Raw genomic sequence first — 14,562 nt, 5'->3', positions numbered from 1 at the left:
AAAAAAAAAAAAAAAAATCCAAACCAAAAAGACAGGGTGGGAACCACAGGGCCTTAGGCCTTACGGTGAGGAATTTGCTTGCCTGGGTGTGAGAAGGGAGCTACTGTGGGTGAGGAAAGAGGACACATGATCCTAGCTCTGGTTTTCTGGTAAAGAAAGGAGCCAAGAGAAAGCCGAGGGCACAGGCACAGCCCTGTGACACCCGTAGGCCAGGCGGGAAGATGCTTCCCTGGGAGTGCACGAGAAACGCCACACAGAGGCTGTTTCCTGCCAGCGCCCTGGCAAACTGCCCCTTGAGTCTGCAGCTGGGCGGCAGGGATAGGCTCCCTGGGCCCTCTGAGAGGCCCAGGCCACCTTTTCGGGTGGCCCAGAGTACGAGGTGGTGCGGGACCAGCAGCTCTGCCCACACCCACCTGGGACATCGGGTTAAAAGGCAGGTGGTGACCCTGAGTCCATCACGGTCACTGCTCCCATCCCAAGGCCTCACTCAGGGAACTGTGGCCCAAGCACTACCATGTGTCAAGTCGTGGAGCCCCCACAGGTGGGGAAGGAGGAAGGGTTACCCATCAGGTGCCTCTAGGACAGCGGTGCCACTGAGGCTGGGACCCAACCCATGTAGCACAGGGACGTACAGCCAGGTGAAAGGACAAAAATGGGCTCAAAAGCCACAGACTTCTGCTGGGTGTGGTGGCCTGTGCCTATAATCCCAGCACTCAGGAGGCTGAGGCAGGAGGATCGCTGCAAGTTAAGGCCAGCTAGGGCTACACATTGAGTTCAAGGCCAGCCTGAACTGTATAGTGGGACCCTGTCCCAAAACAGAACAACAGCCATGATTTCAGGGTAGGCATGTGGCTAGCATATGTGAGGCCTTGGGTCCAATCCCTATCACCTAACCACCACCAAATTCAACTGTAACTCTTTTTGCTTTTCTCTGAAACTAGAACCTGGTATGGTGACACAGGCCTGTAATCCTACTGTCTCAGAATTTCAAAAAATAATAATGAGTGCTAGGAGTGTAGCTCAGTGCTCCCTGGGTATAATCCCCCCCGCAAAAAAGGAGGCTGAGACAGGAGGATGGCAACTCCAAGGCTAGCCTGGGGTCCACAGCAAGAGCTTGCCTCAAACAACAGACAAAAAGGTCTGGGCCAGGGATTTAGCTCAGTTGTGCTGCTGCCTGCCTCGTAAAAGAGCAAGGTCCTGAGTTCGATTCCTGGTACCAAAAAAAAAAAAAGTATAATTCAAACAGAAAGGTCTGACACCAAAGGACCCAGCAATTCCACTTATAAGCACCAGCCCAGGAGCCATCAAGAGGACACAGGAAGAGCACAGCCCCGCCACAGCCGGACGCTGGAAGCTTTCCGGGGAGCTGAGGGCTGAGTCCCACCCACACCTACCACAGAACCTTAGTCAGCACTGACCCTGCCACAGCTTAGATGGACCCCGAAACGCAGCACTGATGGGGTGCCAGCCCGTGGAAGGGCACAAAGTTACCCGAGCCTGCAGTTATTACCACCCTGGCCTCATCAGGGTGGCTTGGTCCTGTGTTCCCAAGGCTGATGTAGACAACTGCTCTTGACTTAAAGAAACGGTTGGCGGTGGGGGTGGGGGTGCCTGTGATCCCAGCACTCCGGGAGGCTGAGGCAGGAGGATCACAAGTTAGAGTCCAGGTTAGGCTACTTGGTGAGATGCTGACTCAAAATTAGAAAACAAAAAACAAAATTAAAAAGGGCTCAGTGGAAGGCCCTGAGTTCAATCCCTAGTAACACACAGACACACACACACACACACAGACACACACACACACACGCACGCACACACAAAGTTGTCAGTGTACTGAATATCTTAATTTCCTTCTCATGCCCCAGGTCATGCTTCTGTTCTTCCTGCCAGGGCACAACGTGCCCGAGCACCCTGGGGCCCAGCCTCTAGGCCACTTTCTTCCCTGGTCACATTCTCCCAGAGGATGCCATCCAGCCCCTGCTTTAAATGCCATTTGTTTCTGTGCTGCCTCATGAAGTGATCCTCCTGCCTCAGCCTCCCAAGTGTTGGGACTTCGGTGTGCACCCCATGCCTGGCTTACCACCCCTTAGACTACAGGTCTCTCAGGGGCTTGTGGCAGACCCGGGCTGGGTAACAGCAGGCGGACCCCAGGCTCAGGGCTGCTGTGCGCCAACATCGGACACAGGTAATTCTGTGTTGCGTCCCCATGGGGTTTATTTCTAGGTCACTGTCAGTCTGAAATGTGTCCTCTAGAGCAGCTCCTCGGACGACCTCTGCCTCTGCTCCCCGAACTGCAGGGTCCCCAGACCAACACCACCTAGCTGTGACACTCTGCTCTCCTAGGTGCTGGGCTGCTCCCGCTGGGGGCTTCTTCTGATTTTCTAGCTGGCACAGGAGGCCACTAGAGAATGTTTTGCTTCCCTCTTTATCCCGCAGTAAGAACTGGGCTTCAGTGAGATCATGAGGCAGGCCCCGCCCTCAACCAGCACGGTGCCAGAGACAAGACCTACACTGCCCATGCCAGGCAGGGTGACCCTGCCAGAAGGTGCCATTCACCTGCTTAGAACACAATGTGCACCTCCCATTTTAACAGACTCAGACCAAACTCCCTAAGTCTCTGCTGTGTTCACCATGTAGAGCATGTGCCTGCCACAGGCCCTTTGCACTTGCTGGTCCTTTTCTGTAGGACACTTTCTCCAACATCCTGCAGTGATTATCTTCTCTTCATCATGCCTGACTCCAATTGTAGCTCCCTACAGAACTCTTCCCTCACTGCTGCAGTCTAATCAGCCTCCTCGTTACCCTCAGTTGTTTTCGTTTGTTAGTTTTATGGTTTTGGAGATGGAACCCAAGGCCTTCACGCTGAAGTACAACCACAGCCCTTTTTCACTTTTCATTCAGAGACAGGGTCTGAGTCACTAAATTGCCCAAGGTAGGCTTGAACTTTGTGATCCTCCTGCCTCAGCCTGCAGGGTGTTGGGATTACAGATGTGCGCCACCACGCCTGGCTTGTCACCGCTTTTATACTAGCTAATAAAGGTGTGTGTGAGACACACAGCCCACAGGCTCTGTGGGGAGGCCACCGCACGTCATCCCGTCTGTGAGGAGAGACACTCATGAGGCTGACACGGGAACCACTGGCATCCTCGGCCTAGCGTGGCTGGGAAAACGTGGAAGGTGCCACACCCTCTCTGGGCCACAGCCCTGGCTGGGCTTCATCTCCCCAGCCCCTCTCCATCCCCAGCACCTCACCCGGCCACCAGGATGCGGGGAATGTCCGCTGCGAACGCCTCGCCCATCTCCCGGCTGCCAACGTTGGCGATGCAGTGCAGGGCCAGGCACATGAAGGTGGGGTTGCGGCTGGCCAGGTCGTTCTTGATGGCGTTGTTGATGAGCCGGATCAGCTCTGAGTTTGAGTTCACCAGCACGGAGATGAACAGGTAACCCTGGGCGGGGAGGACAGTGGGGGGCTGGGAGCCTTGTGGCCAGGTGGCCCTAGGTCCACCCAACCCTCAAAGCAGCCTCCTCCCTCAGACCCAGGGTCCGGGCCCACCCTTCCCTACTCAAACCCAGAGGTCCTGGACGCCCTGCCCTCTTCCCCAGACTCACTATCTGTTTCTCTGTGTACTTATTGGAGCTGAGCAGGTTCACGGCCTCCATGTGTCCAAAGTCAATGTCATGGCCAAGCAGGAAGATGAAGAGGAGTTTGCACACGTATTTTTTCTTGCTGTAACCATCCAAAGCCTTGTCCCCTGGGGCGAGGAAGAACAGGGAGGCCATAGTGAGGATGGCTCTCTAGACCAGCCGCCCACCCACCCCACCCCAGCTCTTCCTCCGGCCAAGGCCTGGGTCCCACCTACCTTTGAACTTGGACCGGATGTTGGCCAGCTCCTTGTTGATTCGCTTGATCTCGGCCTCCTTGCTCTTACCTGGGAGAGGGGAGGGCTGAGTTTGGCACCAGTGTCATGTCCTCCTCCCTCCCACTGTGGTCTCTCAGGGCTCTGGACGTCCCTTGCAGGTGCTCGCTGGCCTCTCCCGGAAGATGTCACTGCCCCTGGCCCTGACAGGCTCCCCCAGTGGCTTTGACGTTCAGATCACAGCACCACCTCATCTCCAGGCTCCGAGTCAGGTCCCGCAGCGGCTGCCTCCCTGGGCCCACACTCTGTCCTCTCTGACGTGGGGCCACGAGCCCTGGAATCATCCCATCCGCAGGGTCTCGGTTCCTGCCACCTCCATTGAGAGGCCCTTCCTGCCCACTTCCTTTTATTTTCGTTTGTGGTAACAGACATCCAATCCAAACCCCTCATACTGAGCTACATCCTCAGCCTTTTTCATCTTTAATTTGGAGACAGGGTCTTTCTAAGTCACTAAGTTGTCCAGGCTGGGCTCAAACTTGTCATCCCCCTACCTCAGGATTCTGGGTGTGCACCATCATAGCCGGCTCCTGCCTACTTCTTTAAAGTGAATTCCTTATTACTTTGCTTTGAACACTTGAAAACCAGCCCTCCCTAGAACACTTCCTACAGCATAACTGTCTCCCTTTTTATCTTTTTGTTTTGTTTTTTTCTACCAGGAATTGAACTCAGAACCTTGTGCTTGCCTGGCAGGCGCGGTGCCACTGAGCTGCATCCCCAGCTATAACTCCCTCATTTATCTATCTGCGCCCCTCCCACCCCACATCTGAGGGGGCTCCGGGACCCAGATTGCCTGGTGATCCAGGGCAGAAAGCTGTTCTGACTCACACCCGTGCCACCCACCTTCTCAGGGGGCTCGGAGGCATTCAGCGAGTGAACAAATTAATGAGAACAGGCTCACCCTTCTCTCCTGAAATCCTGCCTCCCGGGGAGCCCTGCCCCAGCACCCTCGTCAGTGCCACCAATGCAGGGGCCACCAGCTGGGTGGCTCCAAGCACTGAACCATAGCTGCTTAAACTGAGCCAGGCTGCAGGGGGCGAGGACATAGGGTTAGGAAGGCACAGAGGTCCAGTGGCTCCTGCCTGTAAGCACTTTGGGAAGCTGAAGCAGGAAGATCGCAAGTTTGAGTCCCGGGTGGGCATCTTAGGGAGACCCTGTCTCAAAACAAAGAGGGACAGGACCGGGGGTTTAGCTCAGTGGTGCCACACCTGCCTCGCAAGCACAGGGTCCTGAGTTCCATCCCCGGCACCAAAAAAATAAATAAATAAAAAATAAAAAGGACTGGGATATAGCTCAATATGAAAGCCCGGGGCTCAATCCCTAATACTGCAGAAAAGAAAAAAGAAAAGAGGTGGGGGAGGGAAGCAAGAAAAGAAAAAGAAGATGATGCAAGAAAACAAACAGTACAAACTCGTTCATTAAAAATGATAAAATGAGCCAGGCGTGGTGGCACATGCCTGTGATCTCAGCTACTTAGGGAGCCAAGGCAAGGGACAACAAGCTCAAGGCCAGCCTAGTGAGACTCTGTCTCAAAATAAAAAGGGCTGAAAAATAAAGGCTGGGGTGTCGCTCAGTGGTAAAGCCCTTGCTTCGCAATTTCAAGGCCCTGGGTTTGAGCCCAGAGTTCCCAGCCGCTGCTCCACCATCTTCATGCGGCTCTGTCTCCCCAGACAATTAACTCCAGTAACTGAATTTTGCTTCCGGAGGCCCCGTGGGCCAGGCCCACAGGGAGACTCTGGGAGGCAGGGACTCGGTTGCCACACCCGAACAGGGTGTCAGGACAGAGGCTACCAGGGTCACCCGGGGCCGTGGTGGAGGCGGCCAGAGCAGGGGACATGGGAGAGGACCCTGAAAGGCGAGGAGGGCTCAGGCAGCTCACCCGGGGCCACCGAGACCGCACGCCCTGACAGGGGGCTGAAAGTGAATCTGTGCGACCGCAGCAAACCAGCACTGGCCTCTGTAGATGGACCGCGGCTGCCTAAGCCCGCAGAGCTGAACATTCAGACCGCAGAAGTTCCCCAGCCAGACATCTCTGGACCTCCCTGAAACCTCTATTAACGATGTAATGAAATCCCAGCTACTCAGGAGGCTGAGGCAGGAAGAGGGAAAGTTGAAGGACAGCCTTAGAAATTTAGGAAGACCCAACAACAACAACAACAACAAAGGATGTACCTGCACCTGCCTGGCAAGCATAAAGTCCTGAGTTTGATCCCCAGTACGGAAGAAAAAAAAAAAAAAAAAAGCCAGGATGTAGGAGTGCCTGGAATCCCAGTACTCAGAGCCTGAGGCAGGAGGATCGTTAAGTCCAAGCCCAACCTGGTCAGTATATATGACTTAGTGAGACCTTCTGCCTGGATTCTAGTATCACACACAAAACATTTATTCTGCTGAGCATTGTAGAGCACACTTATAATCTTAGCACTCAGGAGGCTGAGGCAGGAAGACTACAGGTTTAAGGCCAACCTGTATCACTCAGCAAGGTCACGGTCAGACTGGACTACCTGGTGAGACCCGGTCTCAAAAAACCCAAATCAATAAATAGGCATTCTTTACGGGCTGGGGAATTTAGCTCAGTGGTTCAGCCACCTGCCTCACAAGCACAAGGCCCCAAGTTCAATCCCCAGTACCAAAAAAACAATAAAATAAATAAATAAACATACATTCTTTAAATTGTACTGAAAGTGGATTTAAATATACAAATATATTCTTTTAATACTCTTTGAAGAATATACATTTTTAAGATCTCTAGCTGTGCCCCAGTAGTGACAGAAGATCGGTCCCCAGACACCACGCTCACACACTGCGCCATCTCCACAGGTGACCCTACCCACTCCCCTGTCTGATGACACTTAATACCCTGCGAATCCCACAAACATAGTTGCGGCTCTGAAAAGAAAAATGCTTGAACATGCGCAGCACAGACGTCATTTTTATCCCAGATATTTTGGCTCTGCAGCTGGTTGAAACCACAGACACTGCACCCACAAAGACAGAGGGCCGCTACATATACCCACATACATGGGTGTGTGTGCCTTTGTTCTTTAAATGGTCTTTACATTGTCCACATCCACCGATGCTGTCCTCTGTAAATCCAGCCTGTAACTAAATGCCTGTAATCCCAGCATTTGGGAGGCTGAGGCAGGAGGATTGCTGTGAGTTCAAAGCAACAGCCCCAGCACTTGTAATGCAGGAGAGGAAGCGCCGAGAGCAGCAGTGACAGTGGGTGAGGCAAGGGTGACTCTGGCAGGCAGGGTCGGCCAGCGACAGGGAACGTGCTGTCATGGGAGGCACGCAAACGTCTGGGACTTTTAAAGGGACTCCCTCATTCACACAGGGATTTCTTGGGTTCAGGAAGGAGTCACGTGCCCTGCCTGGGGAGCCCCTAGACTGGAGGGGAGGCAGACAGGGACCCCAGGGGCGCTTGGCCGAAGGAAACACTTGTACAGTGAGGCTGGGAGCGTCCAAGTCGGGGAGGCAGGTCCTGCACTCGGCACCTGTGATCCGAGGATCTGGAGACGAGGCCGGTGTAGCCAGGCAGGGACCCAAGCGTGCAAACGCCCAGGGACACGGGGGTCACCAGGAGGCCACAGACTCAGGGCACCAAAGCGCTGGAGTCTGAGGAAAGGGACAGGCAGCAGCCCCCCGGGGTTCTGAGAGCGGGAACCATGGGACAAGCAGGGCCCTCTCCTGCCTGTGACCATCACCGTGCTGGGGGCCACCACCTTGCTACAGGCAAGATGGGCAGAGCCGGGCACTGCCAACGGGCCCAGGGTCTGCCTTGCTCGGGCTCCTGCCTGGGGAGATGCTGACTTTGGCAAGCGTGGAAGCCACTGCATCGAGGTACTGGGGGCTCACACCCCACGCGGGGATGCATGACTGTCATTCGGCTCAGGGCGCTGTGGGCCACCCGGGACCAAACAGGGAACCCTGGGCCCCAAGGTGCTGCTGGGGCAGCGTTTTTCATTTTATCTTTCTTACTTATTTATTATTTTGTTTGTTTGGTTTTTTGAGACAGTCTCACTATGTAGTTGAGACTGATCTGGAACTCACTATGTAGCCCAGGCTGGTCTCATACTCACAGCGATCCTCCTGCCTCAGCCTCTCAAGGGCTGGGATTATAGGCATGTATCACCACGCTCAGCTATTATTGTGACCTTTTGAGAAAGGGTCTCACCATGTAGTCTGTGCTAGTTTTCAACTCACTATGTAGCCCAGGCTGGCCTTGAACTCACAGGAATCCTTCTGCCTCAGCCTCCCAAGTCCTGGGATTATCAGGAGGGCCTCACCACAATCGGTTTTTATTTTATTTAAATAAATTGAAAATTTAAAACAAATGCTCAATTTGCTGCCTGGAAAAAAAATACATATATATAGATATATATATATCTATATATATTGTTTTTGTACCAGAAATTGAACTCAGGACCTTGTGCTTGCCAGACAGGTGTGGTGCTGCTGAGCTACATCCCTAGCCCTAGAAATGTATATTTTGAACCATTTTAATATATATTTTTGGGGGGCTGGGGATTTAGCTCAGTGGTTCTGCGGCCTGCCTCACAAGTGCAAGGTCCCTAGTCCAGTCCCCACTACCACTAAAAAAAAAATTTTATTTTGATACTGGGGATACAATCCAGGTCCTTCACACTAAGCTATATCCCAGCCCTTTTTAATTTTTTTTTTTTTCTCTTTTGCTGTTGGAAATCAAACTGAAAGCCTTGCACTTGCCAGGCAGGCACCGTGCTGCTGTGCTAAATCCCCGGCTAACATTTATTTGATTGACTGACTGATTGATAACAAGATCTCACTGAATCACTTAAGTTGTCCAGGCTGGGCTTGAACTTGTGATCCTCCTGCTTCAGCCTCCCGAAAATGCTGGGATTACAGATATGAGCCACCAAGCCTGGTTTTATTTTAGAAAAATCTTAAACCAGAGCAGGTGACTCTGATGAGAGTGCAGCCTCCAGTCAGAGATGCTCTGAGTATAAAACACAACTGGATTTCAAAGACTTATAGAACAGAATGGAAGCCGTTATTAGCAGATGTTGGGGCCAAGTGTAGCTCATCCTGCTTAGCAGGGCTGAACCCCCAGATTCCCTCCCTACCCCCAAAATAAATTAATAAATGAATGTCCATCCCATGTGGAAATTATATTGGAGTAAATAAAGTGAGTCAACGCTAATTTCACTGGACTTTTGCTTTTTTAAGTGTGGCAAGAAAATTCAATCTTGCCTCGCATGGTGGTGTACACCTGTCATCCCAGGTATCTGGATGCAGGAAGAGTGAAAATTCAAGGCCAGCCTGGGTAAATTTAGCAAGACTCCATCACAAAATTAAAACAAAACAAAACAACAGGCTAGGGATGTAACTCAACAGTAGAGTGCTGTGCAAAACCTTGGATTCAATTCCGGGTCCCTTACCCTGCATTAAAAAAAAGAAAGGAAGGGGCCGGGGATTTAGCGCAGTGGTTCCACCACCTGCCTCGCAAGCACAAGGACCCAAGTTTGATACCTGGTACCAAAAAAAAAGTCTTTTTGTTTTTAAGACAAGGTCTTGCCATGTAATTCAGCCTGGCTTAGAACTCACTGTGTAGCCTGGGCTGGCAGTGATCCTCCTGCCTCAGCCTCCCTAGAGTGCTGGGATTACAGGTGTGGGTCACACAAGAAAATAAAATATACCCTTCTGTCCATTATTTGTGTTTCGGCACTCGGTCAGATGCCTCCCACATTATCAACATCATCGCAATCCCTGAGTGATGGAAATAAATTCTTAAATAATGAAGCCACTCCATCCAGGCCGGATCATGAAAAAGGCTGCCTGGCCAGCTGGCCTGTGACTTTCCCCTCCTGGCCGCGTCCCCCAGCGCCCTGAGGGCAGGGCTGTGCACGGCTTCATCCTGGTAGTGTCCCCAGGAGCCTGGCATGTGGGATGTGAACCCATGGGGAGGAGGCGGGGCCGGGCCAGGTCTGTCCATCCAGTTCCTCCAAGCAGGTGCACCCCCAGGTGTACTGATGCTGGAATCCTGCCAAGTGGCCCTCAATCACCTTCCTGCTCTTCCCACGGTGGCCAGAGACTCAGTCACATTTCATCTCTCCTCACCTCCAAACCCCCCAGAGCTCCCAGCTGCTCAAGTAAAAACGAAGTCCTCACTGTGGTCCACTACGGCCTGCACATCTGCCCGGGCCCCTTTCTGGCCAAGTGCCGTCTTCCTTCCAGATGGCAGTAGCCACCTCCTCTGCCTCCTCTTCCTCCTGCTCCCTCCCAGTGCTTCTAAGCACAATCTAGCCCCAGGGCCTTTGCACAGGCTGTAACTGCAGAATTAAACACACCTGGTTTGCTACAGCTGCATCCCCTGTTCCAATACCACGTTTCTGACAAGGTACTCTGAGCAGCATAGGTGACAGCAGCATCCTGAATGCAGGCCCACTCCTTCCTTGCTTTAGTTTCCTCCCAACACTTCCTGGCACCTGTCTGGATGCCTGATTTCTTTGACTAAATGCCAGAGGGCGGGAACTTTTGTTCGCTGCTGTGGCCCCATCACCCAGAACACTGGATTCTTTCATTTATTCACTCAACAAACATCTCTTGAGACCTCCCAAGGGCCAGGTCTGCAGAGGGCATAGCTGGGGACCCAGGAGGGGTTGAGACCAGGGCCTGAGTTCTTGGGGCTGAGGCAATTGTCACTCGAGCAATGGTTCACTTTGGAGTGAGACAAGTTCTAGCAGAGAACTGGAGAACTTCAGGGTGCACGGTTCCCCCGTCCGTGCTCTTCAAACTCTGGCCTGGGCTGCAGGACCAGGGCCCCAGACAGGCAGCAACCCCACCGGGCAAGCAGCTGCTCCCAGATAAAAGACTTCCAGCAGCCTTGCGCCAGGCAGGACAGCACCACACCCTCAGGCTGGCCCCAACCTCTCCCTCTTCTTATCAGGAGAACTTGCCCGCCTCACCCTCCTCTCAGAGCTTGCCTTCTGTGCTTCCTGGAGCCCCCCTGGGCCCCAGCCATGGCCCACTCCTCTTCACCCCGACCCACTGCTCTCAGACAGCACCAGCCTCACCTCCACCCACTGCAAGACCCACCCAGTGCAGACCAGCCCCGCCTGGGCAAATTCAGCAAAGGGCCCCAGGCCTTTTGCACTTGCTACCCCTCGCCTGGCTGGATCCTTCACATCCTGCCTCAACAGCTCCCAGGAGTCTCCTGGGAAGCAGAGCCTGGTCTGAGCTCTGCTGCTGGACAGAGCCCCATCCTCTCAAGGCCGTGGCCCTCTCCCTCGCTGGCCTTACCACAGCTCTGAATGTTCCCCGCTTTTTTTCACCAGTGATCACTCTCCAGTTCACCCCCTCAGGAGGCAGCCACCAGTCACTTCTGTCTCCAGATCTGCCGATTCTGGACATCCCACGTACATGGAATCACACACTCCAGTCCTCCTCGGCTGGGCCTCGTACGGGGCTGAGTGTCGTCCGGTCCCTCCTTGCTGTGGCCGTGTCGCTGCCCCATTCCTTTTTAGAGCTCTGTGTATTTATCAGGTGGCAGCCGCCCGGGTCAGCTCCACCTTTTGGCTGCCATGAACCCAGCCACCAACAACAGCTCGCAGGGGTCTGTGAAGACAGCCGCAGTCTGCACGCAGCACCTTCCCCGGAGCCACGGACACACCTGTCCTACATGCACCGCTCCTCCAGCCCTGTGTCAGAGACAACTGCTTCCGCTGCTGCAGTCCGAGGGCGCCCTGTCCTCCTGCCTCCCTCTGGGCCCTCCAGTAAGCCCTGCTGTCTTCTCCTTTCCAGACCTCCATCATGGTCCCAACCCCAGCATTTCTCAGTGGTCCCCTCACCCCATCCAGCCAACACTGTGGCCTACAGGCCTACAACACCCTTCTAATTTGGTCCCTGCTTCCACCCAGACCTCCAGTCTGTTCTCCCAGCAGCCAGAGGGGTTATTTTAAAACATCAATCGGTGGCATCCCTCCTCTGCTCAAATCACACAGCTTTCAGTTCACTCAACAAAGGCCAAAGGACTCACCATGGCCCACACAGCCCTGTCCCCTCCTGTCCCCTCTCCTTCTCCCTCATTCGGCTCTAGCCACACCAGAATCCTTCCTCCTTTTTGCACACACCAAGCAACCTGACCTCAGGACCTTTGAATGCACTGTCTCCCTGCCTGAACCCTTTCCTCCAAAATCCACAGGCCTCCCACCCTCAAATGTCACCTTCACATCCTCTACAGGGACCCCCTTGCAATCCTGGTCCCTCTCCTCTCCTTTCCTCCTTCCCCTTTTCACCACAGCACCAGCCACCATCCAGCAGTGTATCATTTATTGCCTTCTCTGGGATGTTTCTATCTCCCTCAGAGAACGGAGCTCCTAAGAACAGGGCTTCTTGTCACAGTTGTAGCCTTGGTGCCTAGAACACAGGCTGGTACAATGTGGTGATCAAACATTGCTGTCTGAATGAACGACTGAGTGAGTGAATCTTTGGAGGCAAGCAGCTGTTGTTTTATTTTTTTGAGACAGGGTCTCACTATATAGTTCAGGCTGACCTTGGCCTCATGGAAGTCCTCCTGCCTCAGCCTCTGGAGTGCTGTCATTAGAGGCACGTGCAACTACAAGCAGCTGCTGTCAGTGGAGTTTTCAGGCCAGAAAGCTGAGTTTCAAAGAGGTTAAGTGACTCACTGAGGGTCACATTGTTGGTAAGTGTCGGAGGAAGGGCGCAGCTACTTTTGACGGCCCCCACTGCCAGACTATGATCCCTGAAGATCCTCCTGTTTGCCGACCACCTACTACATGCCAGATCCTTCCATGGCTAGGAAACTAAAATAATCAGTGGGGACCAGCCAGGAGCCACTCTTAGACCCAGCCAGATCACAACGGCCAGGGTCCGGGTCAGGCCAGGCCTGGGACATGCGAAAGGGTCCCACTCACATACGCATCACAGAAGCCCTCAGGAAAGTGCCCCTGAGTCCCTCCCGACAGATGAGGAAACTTGAGAGGTGACACCCCCCAGTCAAGGTCACGTATCTGGACGGCAGAGTCAGGTCTGGCTGACCCCAAAGCCCATGCGGATGTAGCCTCTGGAGGCCCCTGGCGGCTGCAGACACCCACAGCTGCTCCCAGAAGTTGGGCGCTGACTCGCTGCCAGGCCTCCCATTTCACGACAGCCCCTCCTGGCGGGGACCGCCTGCCTCCAGTCGCTGTGGGGCTAACACCGAGGTCTGTTGTGCTCCCCGACTCCCATCTCCCGGTCTGACCAGGCTTCCCCCACCCCCCAAAGCCCTCAGACCCGGGGCTCCTCCTTGGGGTCTGGGCGCTCCCACGCTGCAGGCCCCAGTTCCCAGGCAGGATCTCTCCCTCCTGTGCTTCCCAGGCACCCAGGGCCCGCTGGCCACTGTCCTCCGTGTGTCTCCTCGGGAACCCTCCTCTCTGGAACCCCTTTATCTCTCACCAGGGTTCCCATCTCTCCTCCCAAGCCCTGGACTTTCTACCACTCCCAGTCCTCCTCCATGCCACTGGCGGGCAGTCTCAGCGCCTATCGGCCCCTTCCCTCTACGACACCCCGTCTCCTGGCGCCTCCAGCCCGGCCCACGGGGCCGCCCGTGCTCCACTTCCTCCCGGCCCCGCCGGCCTCTCCTCATCCCAGCACTCCACAGGGCGCCCCCCGCAAGCACTTCCTCCCATCTGTGCACATCAGGGTTCCTCCCACCCGCACCGTGTGTCCCACCCCTCAGCTTCCCCGTCATCCCCAAGGGAGGCGCAGAGGCCCCCACCCCGAAGCCTCTCCAGCCTCCTTCGCTGTCGGACCCTCCGAGCCCCTCGCCACCGCGTCGCCACCCCCGGAGTCACTCTGACACCCCAAGCCCCTGCATCCTCCCTCCCTAAAGTTCCCCCCAGGGCTCCTCTGTCCGCTCCCTCTTCCTCGGCAAAGTCCTCCTACCCACCAGGGTCCTCTGTGACCCCAAACCCCTCACTCCCGCGGTTCCCCCTCCCCCGCGTCTCCTGTGTCCCCCAGCTGCGAGCTCACAGTTCCGGATGTCGGAGATGAACACCGCAAGCCCCCGCATCCCATCGCCCTTGGACACGGCCGGCATGATGGCGGTGGTGTCGGCTCCAGGCCCGGCCGAAAAGGGCACAGCGCAGCGGGGGCTGGCAGGCAGGGACTAGGCGGAAAGGACCCCCGGCAGCGCCGAAGATCTGAGCCGGCCGAAGGGGAGGGCTGGCTGGCGGGCGGGCGGGCTGGCAGGCCGTGGTACCGCCCCTAGCCCCGCCCCCCGCTCCGCCGTCCGGGGTCCTCAGGCGTCCATTGGCTGTCCTTACCGCCGGTCAGACACGGACTCACTCCGCCCTCGACTCACCCTTTCATTGGTCACAAGGCAAAGACACAACGTTATGATTGGTCGAGTACCCAGCTATTTCCGTTCGAGTGCTGTGAGAGGGGGCGTTGCCCAAAAGACTGGCGGGGCTCGATTAGTACCCTGGGACCGCCCCCTCGGCGCTGCCGAGACCAACACTGATTGGACCTGGCCTCTTCTCTCCAAAATCCGAGGGAGGGACGTGAAGAAAAAGCAGGGGAACTGGCCTGGGGAGGCGGGACTAGAGTTAAATATAACCAATAGGCGGGCAGATCTCCTCCTCAGCCCTCGCGGATTCGCCGGATTTGTCCT

General features: G+C 55.0%; 1 protein-coding gene across 2 annotated transcripts in view; it reads right to left on the bottom strand.

The window, feature by feature from the left end:
• Ap2a1 (adaptor related protein complex 2 subunit alpha 1) overlaps positions 1-14,123 on the bottom strand; it is a 25,831-nt gene extending 11,708 nt beyond the window's left edge. For both annotated transcript variants that reach the window (XM_033765894.1, XM_033765895.1), the window contains exons 1-4: positions 13,923-14,123; positions 3,861-3,929; positions 3,610-3,752; positions 3,253-3,446 (exon numbers count right to left, since the gene is read on the bottom strand). In XM_033765894.1, the coding sequence (XP_033621785.1) occupies positions 3,253-3,446; positions 3,610-3,752; positions 3,861-3,929; positions 13,923-13,989 (473 nt within the window). In that variant the 5' untranslated portion in view covers positions 13,990-14,123. The remainder of the gene's footprint in view (positions 1-3,252; positions 3,447-3,609; positions 3,753-3,860; positions 3,930-13,922) is intronic.
• Positions 14,124-14,562: the final 439 nt, after the last annotated feature.

Source organism: Fukomys damarensis, unplaced genomic scaffold (genome assembly GCF_012274545.1).
Source record: "Fukomys damarensis isolate Sample0158 unplaced genomic scaffold, DMR_v1.0_HiC HiC_scaffold_19, whole genome shotgun sequence".
NCBI lineage: Eukaryota > Metazoa > Chordata > Mammalia > Rodentia > Bathyergidae > Fukomys > Fukomys damarensis.
The sequence above is the reverse complement of the archived record's forward strand: the minus strand, read 5'-3'. Positions and strand labels throughout refer to the sequence as shown.